The 25235-nt window shown below is 43.2% G+C and overlaps 1 protein-coding gene across 2 annotated transcripts in view; it reads left to right on the top strand.

Annotated features, from left to right (window-relative positions):
• Positions 1-25235, top strand: part of Csmd1 (CUB and Sushi multiple domains 1) — a 1402422-nt gene that overhangs the window by 1113318 nt on the left and 263869 nt on the right. For both annotated transcript variants that reach the window (XM_075986282.1, XM_075986281.1), the window contains exons 13-17: positions 15320-15502; positions 16132-16458; positions 17624-17818; positions 20767-20905; positions 23837-24024. In XM_075986282.1, coding sequence (XP_075842397.1) covers positions 15320-15502; positions 16132-16458; positions 17624-17818; positions 20767-20905; positions 23837-24024 — 1032 coding nt within the window. The remainder of the gene's footprint in view (positions 1-15319; positions 15503-16131; positions 16459-17623; positions 17819-20766; positions 20906-23836; positions 24025-25235) is intronic.

Genomic DNA, 25235 nt, shown 5'->3' with positions numbered 1-25235 from the left:
CAGAGTCTATGACTGTAGAATGGACAGCTCATTCAACCCATCATAGTTTGCACAAAACTCGTGAAGATTACTACACAGTGCTATGCGATCCCATCCTCACGCGTGTCTGTAGCACCCCAGGAGGCCTGTATTTCAGAAGGTCAAAGGTTATGCTGGATCAGACCTCCTTAACTGAGATATGTGACACAGTTGACTCTGAACATGCAACCTAAAGTCAGTCCCCTTAGATTCCATCCAGGTTACCAGATAAACAGGGAACAGTGCAAGTGGCTGAGTTCACATGGCCCATTGGAGAGGGTGGCAGATACATGTCCTATATCAAGTCACAGCTTTTGTGATGCATGCTCCTGGCAGACCAATCTCTTACCTCAGTAAGCTGCAGCAAAAACAGGATTCCCTGTTACAGACATGCTTGTGACTACTTGGGCAGTGCAAAACCTGAGTTTGAAAGTTGTTACCTTCACCACCTGTGAGACTGAAGACATAGACACCTCACCTGAGTCTCTGGGATCCAGCACCCCATCATGTGATCCTCTGAGGAAGCAAGCAATGCAGATATAAACCTGCAACGACCTTAGCTCTGACCACACCACTGAGAGCATCTCATTTTTGTTTTAGTCAAAGCACACTCCTGTGCAAAGAAATCGCAACATTCTAGGCATATAGCTAAATTCTCCACCCAACACCATACTTAAGCATCATCACATGGCATTTAACAAGCTCAGGCCACTGTTACAGTCATCCGCTGTACCCAGTGATGTCACTACCATGACAGACAAGGTCTTTGCTGTGGGAGGTGGAGCTGGTTCTGCTGCACGTCATGCTTCATGCACAGGAGGCAGCAGGTGTAAACTACATCCACAGTGCCAAAAAGATCAGGCAATGGTCCCAGAATATGGGAGGGTCATCCAAAAGCAGAAATCTTTTTTTTTAAAGGATAAGAGGAAATAAAACTTCAGAGATTTTTTTGAGTTAAAGTTACAGGAAAATGTGGATCTGAGCGCAGGCAAGATACGGGCAGATGCACGAGAAATTGTTGGTTGATCCAGTCTCTCTCCCACCAGCAAACAGAAGCTGGCTGCGAGCAGTTTTCCGCTGCTCTGTGGCACCCTCCACCCTCTGGGGTTGAAAGGCAGGGCAACACCTCTCATAAAGTTCCAAGTCTACAGCAGAGGAGGAACGGCAGTCAAGTGCAGGTGAGCAGAGCTGGATACACACTCTGCAGGGCATCGCTTGTGTCAGCGAGAGGGTGAGAAGCTGCACCACTGATACCACAGAAACACTTTGCTCTGCTAGAGTAGGGCACAGTTGCTGCAGCCATCTAAGAAACCAGTGTTTTGAACTCTTTAATGAAATATCTACTGAGCAGCTGAAGCAATGTAATCTTTGCAGTCTGTTAATTAAAAATCCTGTAGCAACAAGGTAGAGTTTTAAGAGCCATCTAGGGAATGTTATTTAATGTGTCCTAATTTTGTTATGTGTTAGAAGCCCACATGGACAAAATTGTTGTTGTTTTGTTTATTTGTTGTTATGCAGTACTGGGAATTGAACTCAGGACTTCACTCATGCTAGACAGGTGCTCTACCACTGAGATACATCTCTGGCCCTCTTTTTCCATTTTGTTTTAAAATAGAATTACTACCTTACCACGTCTGGTTTTGAATTTTTTTCTGTAGCTCATGAACTTGAGATCATCCAGCCTCCACCTCTTAAGTAACTGGCAACATAGGTCTGTGGTACCAGGCCAGGCCCTAGATGAACTCTTCACAGTGATTAACATGCATCAGTCTAGTATATTCCCCATGTTGTGCAGAAATTGAGCTACTGTGCAAGAATGGGCAGGAGAGGTGTGACGTGATTTAGGAGTCCCTACCAGCAACCCCCTCATTCTGAGGCCAGGATCTGAGGTATCTGAATTTGCTAAGGCTTAGAGTAATTGCTAAGTGTATATATGATCACAGCTGAATGAAGTTTTAAGATTTAGTTCCATTCATTCAGTATTTAAAAACAAGTAAGTCTCTCTCTCTCTCTCTCTCTCTCTCTCTCTCTCTCTCTCTCTCTCTCTCTGGTGAATGTATGTTTGGGTTGGTGTAATCATTTGTCCATGTGCATGGTAAAGACTAGAGATAGAAATCTGGTGTCTTTCTCCATATCTCTACACCTTATTTTCTTAGGCAAGCTCTCTCACTGAACCAGGAGCTCACCAGTTTGGTCAGATAAGCTGACCATCACACTTTCAGGGTCCCACTGTCCCTGCATCCCCAGAGACAAGATTAAGAAGTACATTGTTATGCATAACTTCTTAAATGTACGTTCTGAGCATCCAATTAATGTCTTCATGCTTCACCCAAAACCATTTACCCCAGATCTCTACTGGGCACCTGTATTCAATAACCTTTCCAACTGTTTCTTGAATCAAAGACACCCAGGAAAGCTCTGGAAAGATTTCTCTACTGACAAGGGAGACTAATCATAGGTCACATAGTAATGTTGACCACACAAGATGGCCCTCAGCAGTGAGTTGTGTTCATCCAACCTGGTCCCAACCTAGCACTGACAATGGAAGTCAGTCAGCAGAGGGTATGGACAGGAAATGATTTCATGGGATGGGCACTTCTCTGGCTACACTTCTACATATCCAGGGTGAAAGCCCACACCCATGCTTCCACTTACCCACAGTGACAGCTGTCAGCCACACTTCTTCCACATGTCCACAGTGACACCTCATGTTTGACTGGTCAGTAGAACTCAAACACGCTGTGCTTAGAAAAACTTTGTTACACATTATCCCTTTCCTCTCATCTTCTGGGTGATGTTTAAAATTCAAGTGTGTAGCAGCTACCCCCTTTTATAGAAGTGGTGTCAGGAATCCACCATATCCCCAGACTATATACCCATATACCCACCTTCTGGGTTGCTTTCTTTCTATTTTTTCCATAGCACTTGGTCCTCTCTCATAAGAAACAAGGTGCTTTTTTCCTGAAGGGAGTGTAAAGACCACCTTTTAAAAGAAGAATTGGCAGGTGTTGAAAGCAGTTGATGCCCAGAAGCAATGATTTCTACTCCCTCAAATCAGATATTATAATACATCAAAGCTGTTGATTGCCTTGGCGGGCCACTTAGTCTAGGGTTAGTAGCCCACCTAGCAGTTCAGTTATTCCAGGGTCACGGAGAGGCACTACCTGGAAGATATGGGCTAGGAGACAGGAAGAAGGCCATGCAAAGTTTGTCAAAGCCTCCGTTTATTAGGGACGAGATACAACCTTTTATAGGGTAAGGAGTTGGGGGGATGGGCACAGGGTTCTGGGCTCTTGCCGCGTGGTTCACGTTGGTCACATGGTCCTCGTTGGTCACGTAGGCAGGAGGTTATCTTCGGTCAAGTCACAGTAGGCCTGGAAGTTGACACATCTAGTTCTCTAGATAGTTTAGAATGCGGGGTGGGTTCCGCTAACAGATAGCTCTCATTAACAGCCAATTTGGGTGTGGGGTAGGCTCTGTCAATAGAACCATTCTTAACACAATTAGGGGTGTGGGGTTCTCTGCAGACTCCCCAGGGTGATGGTTCCTGTAATGATCCTAGGAGGAAATTGGCTCCCGACACAAAGCTAGACTTATAATTGGCACTTTTTTCGAAACTATTCACCTGAAAACTAGAGGATGCATTCCAAATACAGCAACTGGATTTATTTAATAAAATGAATATTTTAATTTTCCATCTGTCACTTAGAAATTTTTCAATTTGTCCAGGTCTCGGTCTGGGCCAATATGCTAAAATTTACTATGTTTCATAGGATATGATTATGATAAAAATCTGCAGATAAACACAATCTTTTACCCTGTCATAAAACACAGAATTGATACTTAGAATGCTGTTTGAAATCCACCGCGCCAGGCTGGAGTCTTTGATGGCTCGAGGGCTGGATAAGCACTCTGTCAAGTGTCCTTCAGAAGAGGGAGGTGTGGTTAAGATACACGCGCCAACAGGAAACTCTCCAGAGGTCATTAAGATGCTAAAGACGGCATGGGCTACAAGATGCCAGCGAAAAGACTGAAGACTTCTGCTGAGGGGAATAATGGGGACCCTTGTTTCATGCTTTTAAAAAGTGCTAAGAAAGATCTGGACAGTGCTCGTTCTACAAAATAAAATGAAAGTTTGTGCAGCCATTCCATGATATTTCAATATATCATGTATTTTAAAACAACATCTTTTATATGGTCTTAAATATATATATATATATATATATATATATATATATATATATATATATGACTTTAATTAAATGAAAGATAAAGTGTAGGTAAAAATATTAGTGGAGAATGGTCTTGAAGTGCACCTACTCTGCTCCAACTGTCCTGAGCAGGTACTAAAAAGGTGAGAGACCAAAGACAAAGTCCCTGCACAGCTAGGATGGGTATAAAGCCAAATACCATGAAAATCGAACCCCTTCTAGCAGGAATGAGTGTGCGCTGTATCCACAGGGGATTCCAGTCTCCTGAGCAAGCCACATTTAAGTAGACCCTCCATAGAGCAATGTTGATGTCTCAGAACAGAGTGACTGAGTTGTTGTTCACAGATAATGTGCCCGTGAGGCGAGTTGACACTGTAGGGCTCTGGAGTGCATTTTCCCCACCTCCAGCTGAGAGGAAAGCACAGAGCTTAGAATACAGCCTGAGGGGACTGCAGGATCTAGAGCCCAGAGAGCCTTCATTCTGTGAGAAGCATGAAGCAAGGGTGAAGGTAAGGGCCATGAGCGCATCTTTCCAGCTGGAGTCATCCCTGAACTTGGTGTTTCAGCTGCAGCGTAAGGAGTAGGTTGAAGATGTGGGTGAGACAATTTGTGTGGACACAGTGAGGAAGGACGACTGTGGGGCAGGACCAAGGAATGGCATAGACCCGAGACAAGAAGCAGTGGAGCATGTGTGGGACTGTCGCGGTTGGAGACAAATCCTGTGTAGTATGTTTTGAAGCAGTGGGACACGATTTGGTGACCCATGACTGGATAACACAAGCCTCTCGCAAAGTTTTACAATAATCATCTTAGCGCATTTTAATCAAGAGGAAGCCAAGACGGGTGAGACATACAGCTTGAAGTCTTAACCTGGGGTTTCAGGAAGTTAAGAAGACGGAAGCAGAAAGGTCACTGGTCTAATCCCAATCTGTTTTCTGTATTCATGAATATTAATTAATATCTTTAGGCTTTTTTAGAGCAGCTTGGAGCCAGATTGGGTGTAGGAAACAATCCCTCCACCTCCTCACAGATAGCTTGTCTATACTACTGCCAGAAGTCCCCATGGAAGAGGGTGATTTCAGGTATTTTTCCTGCATTTGGGGAATGCAGGCTATATGAAGAAACATCGAAGGAGCTGATCCTGCTGCTTCTTGAAGAGCTGTGGGAAATCAGCTGTGTTGCCACAAACGTTGGTGTTCGTACTTTGAGGCATTATATTCTTAGTGAAAATAACAGTTCTATCAACACCGCTCAATCTAAGTACAGTTACCTCCAGGTAAAGCCACTTTAAGGTACAACGTACTGCAAGTGAGTGTGCATTCGATGCATAACCTCACTGGAGAGCTGAGCAATGATGGCCTCATTGCGAACCCAGCCCTCCTTAACTCCGGATAGAGTTACTGTCATGAGTCTGTACAGAATCCTTAACTCAGGATAGAGTAACAGTCATGAGACCATACAGAAGCAAATTCCCAAGTAAGTAGCCAACTCTTTTTTTTTTGCTATCAATGGCCAATTTTATAGTAGCCAACTTAAGAAAAAAATAGAGCACACTTCTGAGCACATCATGACTAAGAACAATAAGAAATAGAATGAAATGGGAGATCATATTCTACATTGACTACAATCAGAAATACTCATAGCCCACAATAGTACCTGAACTGAAGAGAAAGAAAGGACCAGGGGAAGGAAATGTACAAGGGAAAGTGTGGGTCTCAGTGTCCATCTCTCCTCTCTACTTCCATAATTCATAGCTATTGAGGACCAGTCGTCTTTACTAGGTATGGAGCTCTATGGCTTTTCACAGTCCAGCCAAAGTGACATACGAAAGCAGTCATCACAGCTTCAAAGCTGACAGGATGAAGACACATGCCAGCTTCCCAATAATCATTTGCTGCTAGCACCAGAGAACACTGCTTCCCTTTGGAATGCATAAAGAAATATTTCAGTAAAATAGGAAGTCCTCTAATGGTGCGCTTAGGGAGCTCTTGTCAGTAGACTGTCTCCTTACAGCTCTCCCCACAGGCCAGTCCCATCTTCCAGAAATGCAGATCAGTTAGGAAATGCCTGTCAAACAGAACGCCTATGAAAAGGACCCATCCCAACCTGACTGAGGGCTCCTATGTGAGAAAAAACAGTTCATAGCACAGGCTGGCCTTCAGCATCTGTCCATAAATACTATGTTTAAGTCTTTTAGAAGTTGGCTAGGATGTCATTTCCAAAACGTTATAGTTTGTATATCCTTGAGTGACAAACTCTCATTTCCTGGGCCCAGAGGTGACATCTGAGACTGGAATATAAGCAAGGAGGGGTCCTCTGTGGCTCTCACCTCTTGTCTTCCTTCCTGCTGGGCTGCGGCCTTATGAGCTCTTTGCGGTTTGCACAAGCCTGGGGATTCTTCCTCAGCTTATATGGATGCTACCCAAGTGGCTTAGGGTGAACCTGAAGACTTCATTTTAACCAGCTCACAATAGCAAATGTTCTGTTTTCAAATACTTACGTATTCTAAGATACTGGTGGGGAGAGCGACCATATGGGAATACTAGGATGCCAGGAGCATGGGTTAGCTGACCCACTGGGCCATCAAGTAGTGGGGAACTTTAATCCCAAAGAGACACTTTGTACTGCTACCCTGTGTTATCGGGGAGTTGAGAACAATAAGCTTGGATAAGATGATATTTTTATGAAGACACATCTTTAGAGGAGTACATATGGAAAAAGGCAGACATAGACTGATGAAGCCCCTGTGGGCAGACCACAGCTGATTCTCTAGAACCCATTTGGGCATGCTCAGATGCACAGACAATTGTGTAGATTGATGCTCAAATATGGAACCTAATGGTAGAGAAAAATTGAAAGAAATTAACCTTGAAAAAATGTTTAAATTCTGCAGGTCTACATCCCTACTTTATTCGTGACATTATTTCAATATAGCAGGAATTGGGTAAATATACCACTGCACATAGTAGGTGTGTGGTGGGCATCCCACTTCACACAGTAGGTGTGCAGTGGACATCCTACTGTACACAGTAGGCATGCAGTGGACATCGTACTGCATACAGTAGGTGTGTGGTGGGCATCCTACTACACACAGTAGGTGTGGGGTAGGTTCCTACTGAACATAGCAGTGGCCGCCTAAGTAAACAGACAAAACATGAAACAAACTAAATCAGTCTCAGAATAAAAACCATCACATTTTCTCTCATTCCCATGCCCTTGACTTTGTAGAGACATAACATCATAGATGAAAGGGAAGCACAAAGCTGAGTCAGAGCTATAGTAGAGAAATGGGAGGGTAGTGGGGAGCTGGGGTGCTCAAAGGACATGATAAACTCACTTGAGAATGGCTTGATGTTACCTCTATAGTAAAAATTAAAACAGAAAAATAGGAAAAGAGCACACTTGTCCCTGTCCGTGAACACTCAAGACTTACCTTAGATGAAGCCTGATATTCTTTTTGAACATCAGAGGCAGAAGGTTGGGTAGGGCAGAAATAAACCCAAATGAAGGGGTCCAGACCTCTGTAAGCCTGAGAAAGCAGCGGAAGGTGGCTGCCTTTATCCAGAGAAGGTGATGCTCCCCTTGCATGGAACAGGAACGGCAGGAAGTGGATTATCAAACCTATTCCTCAAATTAAAACTGGTATTTTAAATCTGAATGTGTGTCTTTCTCTTCTCTGCTCCGGGATCTGCAACAATACAAATGTACCATAGGTGAATCACTTAAATAGTGCCTGGGAGTTGTCATTCCGCCTCCGAGGACAGCCTCAGCCTTGCCGGCTTTACCATAGAATCAGGACGGCATGAAGAAATAACGACTGTTTTTATTTATGATTCTCTGACTCTCTCTATTTTTTATTGCTTCAAATGTGGTATTTTTATCTGTCTATTTCAAAATCCCTCCAGTTATGTTGATAGAATTCTTTCAAAAAATAGAATTTGTCTTTATTTACCATGAATTATCTCTCAACTGATTCTAAGGCGAACAATACATTAGTTTCTATTCTCTCCAAAAACTAAACAAGTTACCACACACGTTAGAGCTAGAGTGGCTGAAGAGGCATCCAATCTGGGAAGCTTCCCTTCCATTGCATGGAGGCTTGGATTGAATTTGAATTCATGGTATATATGTATGTATGTATGCATGTGTTTATTTATTTTTATTTCACTGACTCTTGGAGGTAGAAGCTATAAGTGACCACATGAAGTCTATCAGAAGGGCAGAGGCCAATTCCTTCCTTGCTCTCTCTCCAGATTTGTGAATTTCTGATATTATGGTCCCAGGCTCTTAAAGAGGAGGGGAAGACCAGGAATGGTCTTTACAGAGGGAGCAAAGTGGGTAGAAGGACCTAGAGTGAGTTTCCAGAAAGGTTGGAGGCATATTGTTTTCATGGATGTTTTAGGGGGTTAGTACAGTTGTTTGGCATCTTTTGTGCATGTGTTTATGTCGGGGAAGTGCACACATGTCTACCCATGTAGGTGTGAGGTGGGCGTCCTACTAAACACAGTCTGTGTGGGGTAGATATCATTCTGGACACAGCAGGTGTAGGAGAGGAGTCATATTGAATACCGTAGATTAAATGCTATTTTAGAAAGAAATCCATCAACACATGTGTGTGGGCCAGAGGTCAGCCTGGGCGGGTTCTTCAGAAACTATTCACATTGGTTTTTAAGGCAAGGCATCTCACGGAGCTGCAGCTCACTGACGAGGCTTGGCTTGTTGGCCAGTAATGACCCACAGGAATGGACTGTCTACACAGGAATCTACAGGAGGATGTCTACTGTACTTACTCTTCAATGGCCACGTTTGTAAGCTATGGGCATGCCCTCCCATAGGCCATGGATGTGGAAGCTGCGTACCCAGAGCACGGAGCCTCACTGAGTGTAAAGGCCATGTCATCCCAGCCACGCTATGTTCTGAGAAGACGAAGTGGGCTGTACTGAGAGCCTGTGGGTCTGGGCGGTGAGGATGAAGACAGTAGTTTCCCACTCTAACAGATGGGTTACTCTGGTGGGGGACATAGATGGAGCAAGGTTGTTCCTGTGTACAGACAGGTAGAGGTGTGAACTCCGCACCTTCTGTCCATTGTTACTGTGAACCTAAGATTATCCTAAATTGAAGAAGGTATTGTTTTTTTTAAGAATTCTGTACAAGTAAATATGGAGGTGATAAAAGATACATTTCAAACAAGCCGGGCTTCCCTGGAGGGGGACAGGGACATGGACTGTCTTCCTCCTTAAAGGCATGGTGTCCCCTCTGCATTTAAAGTGTGGCTTTATGAGGCCGTATTCCACGGTAAGGGGAAGAGGCTGTGGTTGGCTTCCCACCTGCATTCCTGAACTCTATTACACTCCCCCACCCGCCTTCCCTGGGAGAGACAAATACAGGACGCTTATTTAATGCAGTATTCCTGGACCTTTTCAATGTGTGTTAGTTGACTTGTAGCCAAATGAAATCCTGATACCCATAGGAAATCAAATCCAGGGTTTTGTGTGACACGTTTCTTGCGACCTATGAAAAAGCGAATTGTTCGCTTACAAGATTACTTAGCTGTTTTGTGCAGGTGGAATTTATCAGCATGTTTATCATACACTCTGTGAACTGAACTCCAGCCATTCCCCTGTGGTTATTTTAAAGGTATGTGTGTCATGAACTAACTTAGTCTTTTTTTATTATTGTTTTTTATTGAGAAAAGGAGAAAAAAAACAAGTTTCCACCTCCTCCCAGTCTCCCATTTCCCTCCCCCTCCTCCCACCCTTCTCCCCCTCCTCCCACCCTTCTCCCCTTCCCCCCACTCCTTTCCCCCTCCCTCTCCAGTCCAAAGAGCAGTCAGGGTTTTCTGCCCTGTGGTAAGTCCTAGGTCCTCCCCACTCCGTCCCATATCTAGGAAGGTGAGGGCACAGGAGATCACTTCCTATGTATAACCCCAGAAGCACAGACATTAAGGGCAACATTGAATAAATGAGACCTACTAAAACTGAGAAGCTTCTGTAAAGCAAAGGACACTGTCACTAAGACACAAAGGCAACCTACTGACTGGGAGAAGGTCTTCACCAACCCCGCAACAGACAAAGGTCTGATCTCCAAAATATATAGAGAACTCAAGAAACTAGACTTTAAAATGCTAATTAACCCAATTAAAAAATGGGACACTGAACTGAACAGAGAATTCTCAACAGAAGAAGTTCAAATGGCCAAAAGACACTTAAGGTCATGCTCAACTTCCTTAGCAATCAGGGAAATGCAAATCAAAACAACTTTGAGATATCATCTTACACCTGTCAGATTGGCTAAAGTCTAACTTAGTCTTTTTGTACATAAATCTTTGCTTTCATCTGAATCGGAGATTGTAATTGGGAAACTTCTCAGCTTTCCCCTGGATCCCACATACACTGTATATTTATCAAAATATTTATTGACAGGTCAGAGGATCATCTGAATTAGTTGTTGGTACATACATTCATTTTTTAGGACAGTCTCTATTCTGGATTTTACTGCTCATGTGGCCTAGGACAGATGGATTCTCAGGGGAAGGAGAGATTCTGTCCACACCACCTTGGTGTGTGCTCATAAGATACAGTATTCAGTCCTGCGGGTCCCCAGGGAAAGAGAAGGGCCATGGAAACTCATCACAGTGTGGGTTTCCACTTCTAAGAGCCTGCTTCCCTCACTTCCTGCATGCTAATGGATCACTCCGTCCTGAGTCGGGTTCTAAATTGCCCAAAGGTTCTTTATTGTCTCATCTCAACTGTGCTCTCCGAGGCTAGACTGATGGTTTGTTTGGATTGTGCCGAAGAGTCCCTGACTGCCAGAGCAGAGCATCCTCCCAGATTCTAGTCCTTATATGTGACTGCAGACTTGGACAGGGGCAGAGGAGGCAACAGAAGAGCCCTAGGAATGCTTGCTATGCTCCCTAGTGTGGGTCATATCTCATTGTCAACATCCTAACCAACAGGAGAAAGAATCAGAATCCAAAACAATCTCAGGGGTTCTCCACCACTGGCTCCATCTCAGTAACTCATAACAGGAGGAAGGAGGCTTTTTGCTTCCCTGGGAAAATCCCATCCTCTTTAAGTTTTCATTCTAAATACAAAGAATTGGAAACCACTGGTGTGAGACTATAAAGTTGAAGTTAATGTGGAAAGCAAGTGGAATGAATGCTACAAGGAACATTTTCGTCACAACTAGGGAAGCAAGAAAGCCAGTGAACCTGATTTGTGGCATAGTAACTTCCCAGGCCAGGCACCCTTCTAGAACCCACACCTGCCCTAATAACCTGGCTGCTGGGTATCTTAAAGACAAGCACCTTGAACGCAGGACCAGTGTCTGTGTACTCAGAACCTACAACATGAAACCTTAACAAACGCTACTGCAAAGTTTTATCAACAGGCAGGGGAGATGGCTTGGAGTTTGGAGCATGGACTATGCTTGTAGAAGACCTGACTTTGGTTCCCAAAACACATGGGAGGAGGCTCACAAACACTTATAATTATAGTTCCTAAAGACCACATGCCTTCTTCTGGTCTCCACATCCATTACACTTGTGTGCATGATCATCTGTCCACTACATATATATACATACGTGTGTATATATAATATAATAAAATTTTAAACTAATAACATTTTTAAAAAGTTTGTCATAGACTAGAACATTCTTTCTTCAAGGGATAAAATCTTGTTAGAGTGCAACCCACACATTAGCAAGAACTTGGCTATGCCTGGCCCAGCACCTCAAAGATCTTCATATATAGACAATGGCACGTGCCAAGTGGAGTGCTCATATCTGAAAGGGTGTGGCTCCACCGTCGCATTCATAGTGTATCTCATGGGAGTGATAAAGGACATGCTCACAGTGACGAGTTTCACTGACTATCTGCATGCCTCTGGATTTGTTCTTAAACGTTTGAAGAACTTTAAAAAAGAGGAGTCTATAAACCACAAAGGGGGCAAGGAGGATGGAGGAGAATAAAAAGGAATGGAGAAAGAACAAGGAGAGACATGTAGCTTCTGAGAATCTCTATCTACCTATGGAGGTCCCCAAACAAATCCCTTGCCCCGGATCATTCTGAGCTACACATGAGTGACAATGTCTTGGAACATGATCTGGTTTCTTTGTATGTCACTCACCAGTGAATCTGAATTTTTGTAACCACAGAATCTTTTTTAAGTAACAAATCAATTAATGCAGACAAGCTACAGCAAAGCAGGGACTCTGTTGTAAGTTCTAGGTGTTGTGGGTCGGTGAGAGTTTATGGTTTGTGAAGGGATAGATGCCAAGAGTTTTAGCCAGCAATCACCAGGATGTTAGGTCAGAAACGGGGGTGGGGGCAATGGTTACAGAGGCCTCTAAAGACCACATGAGAAGAATTTGGTTTCTCATCTGCAGTATTCAGAGTCCCCATAATCCGGAAGTTCTAGTCATTCAATCAGATCATTGGTGCCAGTGCAGGCTTTGGGGAAGACTTCAGATCACAGAGAGAAACCGCTCTTAGACAGAAGGGAGGGGGCATGCATGAGTAAGGGTTTGTAATGTCTAGCCAACTCCTGTCACCTCTGGCTGGGATGGGATTGTCACAGGGAGAGGCCACTGTGGTGGATTCAGACTTAGAGAACAGGAGCATGACACATGGCTTAGCAAGAAGCCACTTGCAGGTGCCTGGTTTGAAACAGCTGGGGGACTCCTATGGGTCAAGGAGGAGGTAGAGGGATGAGGCAAACCCAGTGAGGCCTCCGCATGATCGTGCCGATGAGGAGCATATGATAAAGAACACAGGGTAGATACAGATGTCACCAAAACGGTCCTTCATCTGCCTGCCATAGGCTGAGAGATGCTGAGGGCAGGGCAGTTACAACGACTGTACAGCAGGATTAACGGGAATTGTTCTCACTGGTGCCCGGGGGTGTTGTGGCCTGGATGGTCAGGGGTATATGTTTATTTGAGTAGAATTGCATTTGGTAGATCAAAACCTGTTAACCTACTAATTATCAGAGTTCATCATAATATTTGAATAGTAATTCTCAGAGGTTGGCCTTCTCAGTTCCCCTCGGCTACCTGTTTCTGTGGTTCCTCTTATGAGCTTTCTAGAGTTCTGTCTGAGGGTACCTTCTCATTTCTGCAAACACGTTGCTCTCTCCAGATTCCACCCAAGATCAGGAGAACTGGGAATTGCAAGGACATAGTCGGTTGTCAGTTCACTGTTTTGATTTATTTGTGTCTCGGAACTGTTATTATCAGCTTTCAGAAATGCTCACCTACATTCAGGGAGCAGTGAACCCCGTCAGTGTTTTATTATGTGAATGTTTATAGGTGCAGTGTAAAGTATCAAATAAAAGCAAAATTTAGTAGGAAGACTGTAAAACTTGCAATATCACTCTAAGAAAAGTATTTATAAAAAATGTATTAAGATGCTACAAAATCAAAAAAAAATAGGAAAAAAATGAAGTGAAAGTTGAAAGTAGGGAATAATTTTAGCATGTCCAAAGATGATAGTTGAAAAATACATCAATACATTATCATGGAGACCCCAGGAGACTTGGGCACAGATATTTTCAGGAGACAGAAGAGCCATCCCAGAAAACCAGAAGAGCTATACTAGCCCAAGTCTCTGCATTCTGTAATCACATTTCTAGGGAAGAATGTGCACACAGCATTTGTTTCCTCTGAAAACAATCTTCTATTCATCTGTGAGTTGTATTCCCAAGCAAACACAGCAAAGTTCTCTCCAGCATGTTACAATCCATTTGGGTGGAGACTTGGTTCCATCTCTGTAGAAAAGGATTCGACTTCATCTCTGCAAGCAGAGGTTTGATGCTGTGTTAATCAGTACGGTCGGGGTCTTCTGTTCTTTTGATTCCTTCAAATAATCCCATCAAATGGCAGCAAAGATTCCCTCCTGAGGATGGCACAGTCCTCAAGTGAAAATCTGGAATCAGAGCCTATTTGGTCAATAATTTGGGGCATTGTTGCAAGGTTCTGTGTACGGTGTCAATGCAAAGTCCCCACAGAAGGGAACTCCACATTGCAGTGGGTGAAGCTCTGTGGAATCGGCCTCGCTAGTAGTTGCTTAGCTGTGTTAACTATTTGCAGAGGATGTGACAGACATAGGTTATTCCAGGTTGCAGCAGGCTTGCCTCTAGATGAACCTCTGCATCTTTGGCAGGAGAGACAGGTAGATATCCCCTAACCCTTAGCATGAGAGCCTCACAAGCAGACATCCCCTGGCCCTTAGTGCAAGGGGCTCACAAGGAGGCATCCCCTGGCCTTTAGTACGAGAGGCTCACAAACAGGCAGCTCCCAGCCCCTAACACAGGAAGCTCACAAGCAGTTGGCTCTCGAGTCTTATTTTGCAAATTAATAAATGTGTACTACGCGTCGGTTGATAACTTCCGTATTGTTAACTTTTGAGACAATGTCTGTGAACTCTTAGGAGGTCTGCTGCAGTCAAACTCTCAACTCATTGCGGTGATGTTTTGAAGAAAGTCCAAATGCATGTTTTCTTCTAAGATTGTAAGCAGGTCTGCTCTGCACCACCAGTTGCTTTACTATTCAGTTAAGAGGAAGAATATTCAAATAGATTAGGCTGATTTAAAAGGCCTGATGGTCTGGAATAATCTAGCTTGCCTTGTTCACAGGCAGACGCATACATGAAGACAAAATTAATGGCTGTGTCTCAGTCTGAGCAATGATAGAAGGCTGGGCGTGCTGGAATGAGGCATCTGTTGTCTGGCACATCTGCACAGCCATTACATCCTGGATTTTATAGTAAAATACTAGAGGAATCAAGACTCTCTTTGAGCCCGGGCAGTGGCAGTGCACGCCTTTAATCCCAGCACGCGGGTGACAGATGCAGGCTGATCTCTGTGAGTTCAAGGCCAGCCTGGTCTATAGCGCTAGTTCCAGGACAGCCACGACTATTAAACAGAGAAGCCCTGTCTCGAAAAACAAACAGCAGCAAAAATAAAACAAAAAGAGAATCTCTTTGAAATTGGTTATACATTGTTCCAATGCACAAAGGAGACACTCCTTTCTTTTGAATTTGTGCACGTTCTTTAAGAGGTTTTCAGTGGCTTGTTTATTTTCTGCTCCTCAGAAATTGAGAAGGGAGGCTGTGGGGACCCTGGCATCCCAGCCTATGGGAAGCGGACTGGCAGCAGCTTCCTACACGGAGACACGCTCACCTTTGAGTGCCAGGCAGCTTTCGAGCTGGTGGGAGAACGAGTCATCACGTGCCAGAAGAACAACCAGTGGTCGGGCAACAAGCCGAGCTGTGTGTGTGAGTCCCACCTGTGGGGGTCAGGCATCAGTTACAGAGGAAGTGGAGTGTGGCAGAGAGGTGACCTTGGTAGCAGCTCAGGGCTTCCTGTTTCCTCACCCTGCAAAAACAGTTCGTGCGTTGATCCTATCTGCTAGGTAGAGAAGAGCTGAGCCTTTTCTTTGAAAGGATGAGACATCAACCACCATCCCCATCAAGAATTCACATAGATTTGGTCCCGCTAGGCAGCAGCTGGATATAAGCTGGTTGTACGCGCCAGGTGACAGTGGGCATTTAGAATTCGGTTAGAGCATCAAGTGTATTGTTTCAGCCATCACAGCTTCGGTACCACATCTACAGGGAGCTGGTTTTATTTATAAATAAACATAGCAATAGCATTTTTTAAGTTGATTTGATAGAATTGGTTTTAAATACACTGATACTCAACTATCTGTGGGTTCTAGCTGGGCTGTGGAACGAAACACATTTCTTACAGTTCTGAAGTCGATCACCTGGAAATCAGCACACAGAGCTCAGAGTAGTTGGGCCAAATCAGTGGGATTGTCGTCATTCCTAGCTATCTGCGGCTGGGTTCATATGGCAAGGCTTTGGATCTGTGTAACACTATATGACATCTTCATGCCCTGCAGTTTCGTGTTTCTTCAACTTCACGGCATCCTCCGGGATTATTCTCTCACCAAACTACCCCGAGGAATACGGCAACAACATGAACTGTGTCTGGCTGATCATATCTGAGCCCGGAAGCCGGATTCACCTTATCTTCAATGACTTTGATGTGGAGCCTCAGTTTGACTTCCTGGCTGTCAAAGATGATGGAATTTCTGACATCACGGTCCTCGGAACCTTCTCTGGCAATGAGGTGCCTGCGCAGCTGGCCAGCAGTGGACACATAGTACGCCTGGAGTTTCAATCTGATCACTCCACAACGGGCAGAGGGTTCAACATCACATACACCAGTGAGTGGGCACACAAGTACCTTATTCATGTCCTGTGGTGTTCACATGTCCATGAACTAAAAATTCAAGGATGATGCCTCAGGACTATAAAGGAATATCCCAAGTAGCAAAATTATTTGTCATCCTGATAAAAAAGGGATCGCTCTATGTGGGCTGTGCTTTAGACACTTAGAGTAGATGTTGGAGCTCTCGCATAGATTTTTCTCTCTCCCTTGACATCAGTCCAATCATCTACCTATTTACTACTCATTTCCCATGCAACTGCACATGCATGCTCTTTTATCTGTCTATCCATCCAGCTACCCATTATTAATTCACCTGTCCACTCGTTTATTGATCCTTCTCTCCTTCATTTCCTATTTATCCATTATTCATTATCACCCATCCATCTATTTATTCCATCCATCCTTCTGTCCACCTGCTCTACCTCCATTCATCTATTTATCCATGTATCCATCTACCTCTTCTCATATCTGTACATTCATGCATCCTTTATTACCTATGCACCCTTCATCACCCACCCATCTCTTCATCCATTTTCCATTAACTACTCATCCTTCGTTATCCATCCATCCATATCAAGCACAAGGGATATGAATAACGGTACCTAGAGATACTTTGAGATTATTTATCTGGCAGATAACCTCCTTTTGCCTCAGTTTTCTCTTCTGCAAAACATTCGAAATTATGGAGGAAAGTGTGAGGTAATGCTGATTTATTCAGCATTTAGATTTTTGCCATGTTTATTTTCATTGGTGTTAGAGTAACTCTGGGATATAAGCTATAATAGTCTTCATGTTTTAAACAAAAATAGACATTTTTTCCTTATGTTCCATGGTAAGTTTAAGAGCATGACTCTAACAGGGCAGAGTTCTTCAGAGCTCTCTGCTTACCACCTGTGCTGTGATCATCCCCTCTTCTGAGTGCACGGTGAAGGTCAGTTCTACTAGCAGAGATGATAGGCAGAGGACTTCGTCACTCTGTCTCCCTTCTCCTCCTCTCTCTTACACTGATACCCAATTGGTTTGATGTATTTCTTTATGAACAATGGACATGGAATTTTGTTACATCATTCTTTTATAAATACGATGCTTCCTTCTTTGTCAGGACATGTAATTAGTTTTGAGCATCTTTATGTTGCTGACTTTTCTCTTTCATGGTTCAGCATTTGGTCAGAATGAGTGCCATGACCCTGGCATTCCTGTGAATGGCCGGCGATTTGGAGACAGGTTTCTGCTGGGAAGTTCTGTGTCCTTCCACTGTGACGACGGCTTCGTGAAGACCCAGGGTTCTGAGTCCATCACCTGTATCCTGCAAGATGGGAATGTGGTCTGGAGCTCGACTGTCCCCCGCTGTGAAGGTGAGCCTCTGACCAAGTCCTTCAGAAGGACAGCAAACAGAGCCTGTCACCTGCCCCGGCTTCCGTAACACAGCCCCCCAAAGTGGTGCAAATGTAGGGATCCCTTCATCTGAGTTTGTAAGCGGGACATCTGAGACCAGGGGTTCAGAGGGCAGGTCCTTCTGGTAGCTCTGAAAGGAAGTTCAAAAGCAAAATCAATATGAGGTGATCATCAAAGGTTTATGAGTGATAATGAGATAGATTATTGGCAAGGCCATGTGGAAATCCCTGTGCTCTCAAGAATAGATGATGACAGTATCCCAGAGTAAATTTATATTGAGTCCTACAAACCCTTTTGTCTTTTGAGCCATGACCTGTATCTTTAGAATAATCGAATAATACCACAAAATATTCTATCAGCAATAAATGGTGCTGCTGCTGAGTGCTATTTGTACAACTGCAAGAGCAAAGACTTAAAAGCAAGAAAAGCTCAAGCGATGAGGTTTGTTTGGGTAAATAGGTTGTATCCCAATGTATCACCCACCACTGCAAACTTTATAAGATCAAAAGAACATTATTGAAACCTGATCATGCAAAAGGACGGAGGTCACCAAACTATGGGTGCTAATGAAACCAGTGAGAACTTAGCTGTGCCCTTAAATACCACCTGAGCATATAGATTGAAAAGAGTCATGACATGCCATGACAGAAACATTTAAATAAGTGTTAACTCACATTAACAAAATGCTAAACATTGTTAAGCAATGTTTGTTAATTAAAGTTATAAGCAAATATTTTCCCTTGATCTCTATTTCTCCTATTTTTCTAATATTAACACATTTTTAAGTAAGCAAATAGAAAAGGGTTATATATATAAATTTAGGATTGTTGTTCTATCCAGCTCCATCCCCTGCACCCCACAAGGCAGAAACAAGCATGGCATATTGTCACCAGGCCTGTGACCTACAGGAGGTCTAAGATGAACTTGACTCAGTGTGTAGATTAAGCCTCTGAATGGCAGCCAATAGAACAGTGGCCTCATCCTATCCCAGCCATAGTTGTTCATTATTATTTTAGGGGGTGGTGTGTCTAGTCAGGGTGGGCTTATCCTGCCCTAGTCCCACCTCCATAATTGTTTCCTTATAAATAAACGCTAATTGAGAATTCTATCTATGCTTGTAATTTTCATCAAATCCACTTCTCATCCCACCCCCATGCTCTTTTCCCTCCCAGCTTCATCTACTTGTTATCTTAAATCCACCAAGTCCATTGCCTGTATGTGTATGTGTATAGGACCACACATTGAAGTATGCGTAGGCTAACAAACAGAATGTGTTCTACCCAGGTCCTGGTCTTTGCCTCTATGGGTTGTGGGGAAATTCAGAACAGTGTTCTAGCTGTTCCATAAATCATCTGCCACTTTGGTCAACTATGGATATGACCTATGGGCATAAATGGGTAACCCTAAAGAACAGAAACCAAAGCAAAATTCAACACAGTAAGAGAACTTTGATTCATCACATACATACCATGTAACTTCTGTATGTCACGTTTTTTAAATGTTGAGACGCAGCAGTTTTTAATCTGCCGTAAACATGCACTGCAGGCTCTCTGGTTGATGCCATGGGCAATCCTGTTTGTAGACACTGACCCACTCAGGCATTTCTGTTGACTTTGGAGCATGAGCGACCTATGGAGGAGGATGTTTAAGATACCAAGGCTCCAGCCTCTGCTCTTATATGCCCACAATTATCCTTGTGCTTCCGTGGGCAATGGACTATGTAGGAATGCATTGGGAGCTGCTGAGCGAGCACTTGCCTGAGAGGACAAGGCGAGTAAATGGACCGGAGCAAGGCAAGGATGAAAAGCCTGGTGAAAGGGAAAACTGTCAGTCATCTTAAAAGCTGGTGAAGGATTCTTCCTCCTTTAGATAAAGCCTGGCCCAACTCCACGAAGTGGAAGGCAAACTCCAGCTGAGGTTGTTAACAAAGCAAAACTTAGAGAGGAATGGTGGTAGGTGAGAGAGCCTGGAAGTTTCCCTACTCTGGGAAGCTCAATTAGTGATTGCAAATGAGTCTCTGACAGGGCAGACGGATACTCTGATAATAGTGGAAGGGTCCCCAATTGATGCACCTGCTGAAATGGAATAAAGTCTGACTTTCTGATGGATTCAGACCGGGAGATAAGAAAGGGCAAGGCAGGAGGAGGTGAGCAAGAACAGCAAGTGCTGCCTAAGAGGCATGAGAAGAATCCTGTGTCCCTTGTAGACTCCCATGGAGACTCCTATGCCGCTTTCAGGACATGGACGTTCTTGCGTTCCTTGCAGGATATAGAGACTTTCTCATGCTTTACTGAATACATAGCCTCTCATGCCCCTTCCTTCCATAATGCTGTGTGCAAGCAGCGTAAGCCCCTTAAAGAAAAGTTCTGTACAGAGAACCCCATAATCTCCTGGAACACTCCTTTCCTTGTGTTTCTTCAAGATTGACTTAAACAAAAAACCATTGTTAGCTACAAAGCAAAGATAAACAAATTCAAATTAATGTAAGCCACGGAATTTTTCATATTGAAATTAAATTACCATGAATAATAATAATAAAATATAAAGTAGAAAGGTGTCCTCTAATTAATTGTGGAATCCAAGAGAAATGTGGACCCCAAGTCCTAGCGCACCTAGAATCTTGCACAGTGCAAATCTTCCAGTAAGGCAACATTAAGAAGTAATTAAAGGTAAGTGCAATCCCTTGTTGACTATGATAGATGATGTGTCTGATGATAGAGCCCAGAAAAACGTGGGCTATACCTGTTGACTTCATCCCATAAGGTTTCCTGAGGAATAAGTTTTGTTCCATGCAAACATTGACTCCCTGAATGACTGACCACAGTACCTACCTCTAACAGGAGGCTGCTGTGGTCCACCTTCCTAGACTTGATTTCTTTTCTTGACTGATATGTGTGTCCTCTTCCAGCTCCATGTGGTGGGCACCTGACGGCTTCTAGTGGGGTCATCTTACCTCCAGGATGGCCAGGATATTACAAAGATTCTTTAAATTGTGAATGGATCATTGAAGCAAAGCCGGGACATTCCATCAAAATAACATTTGACAGGTGAGAGCAAACCTTTTCCCACTGCTTTGGCAACTAGAGCTGCAGCTACATTCCCTGTGTTATGTAAATAGACCTTAAAATATGAAAATCCTCAGGTCCCAAGGAAGATCATGGACCAAGGACCAGAGGCTGACACAGCCATGCTGTCTCCTCTCATAGTCCTGCACTCCCCTGGGCACAGTGAGGTCTCGGCTCTGGGACACAGATAAGGAGGCACACTGGATAATCACTGTCCTAGACTTACATGGAGTCTGGATTTGGAACCTGGAATTGGGAGACTTCTGCTTGCTACGTGGTGTTCCCTTGAAGCAAGTCCCCATCCTGCTGGACCCTTCTGCACCCTCCATGACAGCCCAGAAAAGAGTTCTCCGGTTCTGGGGAGATGGCTAACACTTGAAGGCAGTCGAAGGTTCAGGGTCAGCAGCAGGGTTAGTGCAGTAGGTTAAGAGCCTCTCCAGTGCGTGGGAGTCACTATGACTGTGACACGGTCTGACCTAGTGATCTGAACACATTTTTAATAATCTGTAAGGATTAGTGAAGGAAGGATACTGTTCAAGCTCTAGCAGGTGCTCTGCCATTTATCCAAACATTGAAATCAATTTCGGGTCTGAAAACATGTTTATTTGTTTGCATAAAAAAAAAACTTGTACTTGAAATCTAAAAAAACACCTTTGCTTAACACTATAGGTCCAGTTTCTGAATGATGTGAAAAGACTGGGCTCTGAGCTGTAATATTCTTAATGGGTTGTTTCAAGGCATGTGATATTTTCTTCCTTGTTTTCAAACAATTCATAAAATCAGAACTAGGGAGTTTAAAATATATAGTGGAACTATCATTATTAATTATGTTTTATTTATAATTATCCATACTCTATTTGAATGACCTTACATTTTAGTAGAATTATCCTTCCAAACAAGGAAAAACACTCAGTGTCTGTTGGTAAGTGACCATGCAAAAATAACATTAATCATAGAAAAAAATAGTTGTATGTGTTCAGTATGTGAAATTCAATTTCCGACCAATTCTTATACTTTCTGGAATCAAGAAAAACAGAATCACACACCCCAATGTTCCCAGTCATGGGTCAGATTTATATCATTTAGATAAAGTATTAATTTCATGGTCTTAATCGCCTGTCTCATTTCTGTTGCTCGAAGAAAGATTTGTGCTAAGTTTTCCATAGTGTGATCTTTTCAGAATGAATTTGGTGCAATATTTTGGTAAATCCCATTTGAGTAACTAATATTCTTGGAAATTTTAGACATCCAACCTGGGAGCAGTCAGAGCTTTGCTCCTCAAAGATAAACTGTATGGCACAGCTTTAGTTTGTTCTTGGTTAACAGCTGATATTGGAGCGTGCAAATAAGGTTTGGATTCTCCACAGATGGTTTGGCTGGGCAGAGATGCCAGGCTGCCAAGTCACGATAAGCACTGAGCAGTTCACAGTTTTCAACGTGTGTGTGTGTGTGTGTGTGTGTGTGTGTGTGTGTGTGTGTTATCTGTCTGCACTGCCCGAGCTAAAAACAATGTGAAAGTTTTTCCATGTCTCTTCACCATTCAAATGGAAGACTCCATGCTTCTGCAGACTTCTGAAATTTGGACTCAACTGTCTTATATATCACCGTATTAAAACTAATAAAGCCAAAGCAGGCACCACCAGGCCCAAGTCCACAAACCTCAGTTCCTGTTCTGGACTAGCCACATTCTTTACCTTCCTCTGTATAGAACAGAGCACAAAGTAGCAGCTACTACTTTGCTTGGAAAACATAGCATTATTGTGCCTTTGCAGAAGAACATCCGCATTGGAAGTGAGCATGGCAGTATTATTAAAAGAGGTTCAGTATCTATCCTCTTGCTATTGTGGAGATGTACAAATAAACTGAGCTAGCTCCCCAGCTCTCTTCTCTTCCTAGCAATAGTCTGCACCCATCAGGGGAATGGTGCTCCAGCTTCAGAGACACATTTGGCTCCATTACTGAGTGAGTCAGAGGCATGAAATTCTGAGACGCTCCTTCAGAGCCAAAAGAGGCACTTGGAAACCGAGTTAGCTCTGGAGAACAAGATGGGAGTGTTTAAGGAATTATCCCAATGCCCAAAAATGGCGCCATCATTGCACCAGGGGGACCTGGGTGTCTTGGCTTTATATAAATAGAATTGCAGGCTGGGTTCACTGGCAGTACAAGCAGAGTTAAAAACTATCTGGAAGCCAGTCTGGCTTTCCCAAATTGTTATGGCATCACTGAGCTTCTGAAGTAGCAGCTTACTCAGTGTTGGCCCCTCAAGGGTTGGTGTGAGTAAAAAAAGCACGGCGTGGTTTTCAGGAAAGATATTTAAACATCACGTGCCATGAAGTCCCTCTTTCCTTAAGAGAGCATTCCTCTTCAGTGTGTCTATTTCAAGGTGTCTACAATACGTTAAAGAGAGAATCATAAAAAATAGTGCTAAGTTCACAATCAGCAATTGTTCACAACTAAATGTTGTATCCATGCATCATCTGTCTCTCCCTTAGTCTGTCACCAACCTGCCTATCATCTGTCTATCTATAGCCTATCATCTCTGTTGCTATTATCTATTATCAAATTACCTGATATTATATATGTGTATATTATATATAAAAATCTTTTTATCATGTATCATCTAACATCTATCCATCATCCATTGATCTGTCCTCTAACACCTCCTTATCTAAGGGAACTTAGGTAGTTCACAATATTTTCCTTTCAGGGGTTAATAATGACCTTCTTTATAGCCTACTTTATAGTCAGAGAATGAGTTATGATAGAATGTTTACAATGTGCTGTCTTTTCCAACAAATAATACAATATTCATGTATACGTTTCAATCACCACAGTCACTTGAAGTTTGTACTAGGAGTGGCACAGCTGGGCAGGTGTGAAAGCTCACATGACTCTCTGCATGGCTCTCCCCAGGTTCCAGACAGAAGTCAATTACGATACTCTGGAAGTACGGGACGGGCCAGCCAGTTCATCCCCACTGATCGGAGAGTACCATGGCACGCAGGCACCGCAGTTCCTCATCAGCACGGGCAACTATATGTACCTGCTCTTCACCACCGACAGCAGCCGGGCTAATGTTGGCTTCCTCATCCATTATGAGAGTAAGTGGCCCCTGGCTGGCTCCCAGGGCAGGACACTGTGTCCCAGGTGATAGGTGTTCTTATATTTGTCTTCAAGTGGGATGACAAATGGGCTGATTCCCTGGACAATCTGTCTGTCAAGTAATTTCAAGAGGTCTACTACAGGGTGTTTTGGAGGGTGGAAAATTGATTTTGGTTCCTTAATAAATATCAGTTGCCTAATACAAAGTAAAATGATATAATTATTAAATGATAAATTTTATCCTTTTAGTACATAATGAATTAATATATTCTATTATACTATTAAATTATTATATTATACATATATATCATATATAGGGTAATATGCATATAGATAATTAACATATTCTATCATAGCATTGTATTATATATACATATATCATGCATATATATATAGTGCGATACATATATACATGTATACACATACATATATACACACACACACACATTAACAGAGATACCAATTGGCTGGAAGTGATATAGAGCATTTTACTGAAGACATTTCCTAAATACTGAGTGGGATCAGTTGCCAGGGTACTGTGCAGAGCATCCTGGTCTGTGAGTTCATATGAATGTGTTTTTCAGGGTAGTGAACATTATACCAGAGGTAGGAAGGGATTAAAACCCAACTGTGCTTATCGAATGCCAAGTGATGGCTGAGAACAGTTATCAGTTGGTAGACCGTGATGGATGCAGTGTGTTCAGCAGGCCAGCCTCACTCAGTTTTCTTTCCAGTTTGGCTCTGAGTTTCAGCTTCTGAAGTCATGAAGTGAAGCTGTACCATTTTATGGCAATATTTATATAAATTTACTTTGGGAACCTGCAGGGGGCTTCTACATAGGAGTGGGTTTTAACCAGAGTCAACTACAAACAAAACAAAACAAAGCTACTGCAGCTCCCAATGAGAGCACCTTAACAAGAAAACCGGAGATGGGCTTGTTGCAGACCCAAAAAACCATGGTTCTGCTGGGCAGGATATTTAAGGCCATTCCTCTTTTCAGCCTTTTCTCAAAAATAAGTGCTTGCATTTTAACGATATATTACATATACACACAATTTTATAAATGCATGCATGGGATATACGCCGTCTTCTTTAATCTTTCCTGACCTCCCCTCTCTCTCCATCATCAACTCTGCTAATCTCTGCCCAGAACGTCTGCTAGCCAGCCATAGCAGCACTCACAATACATTTTCCTGTGTTTTTACTATAT

Source organism: Microtus pennsylvanicus, chromosome 9 (assembly GCF_037038515.1).
Source record: "Microtus pennsylvanicus isolate mMicPen1 chromosome 9, mMicPen1.hap1, whole genome shotgun sequence".
Classification (NCBI taxonomy): domain Eukaryota; kingdom Metazoa; phylum Chordata; class Mammalia; order Rodentia; family Cricetidae; genus Microtus; species Microtus pennsylvanicus.
Note: the sequence above shows the minus strand (reverse complement) of the source record. Positions and strands in the feature narration are given on the sequence as shown.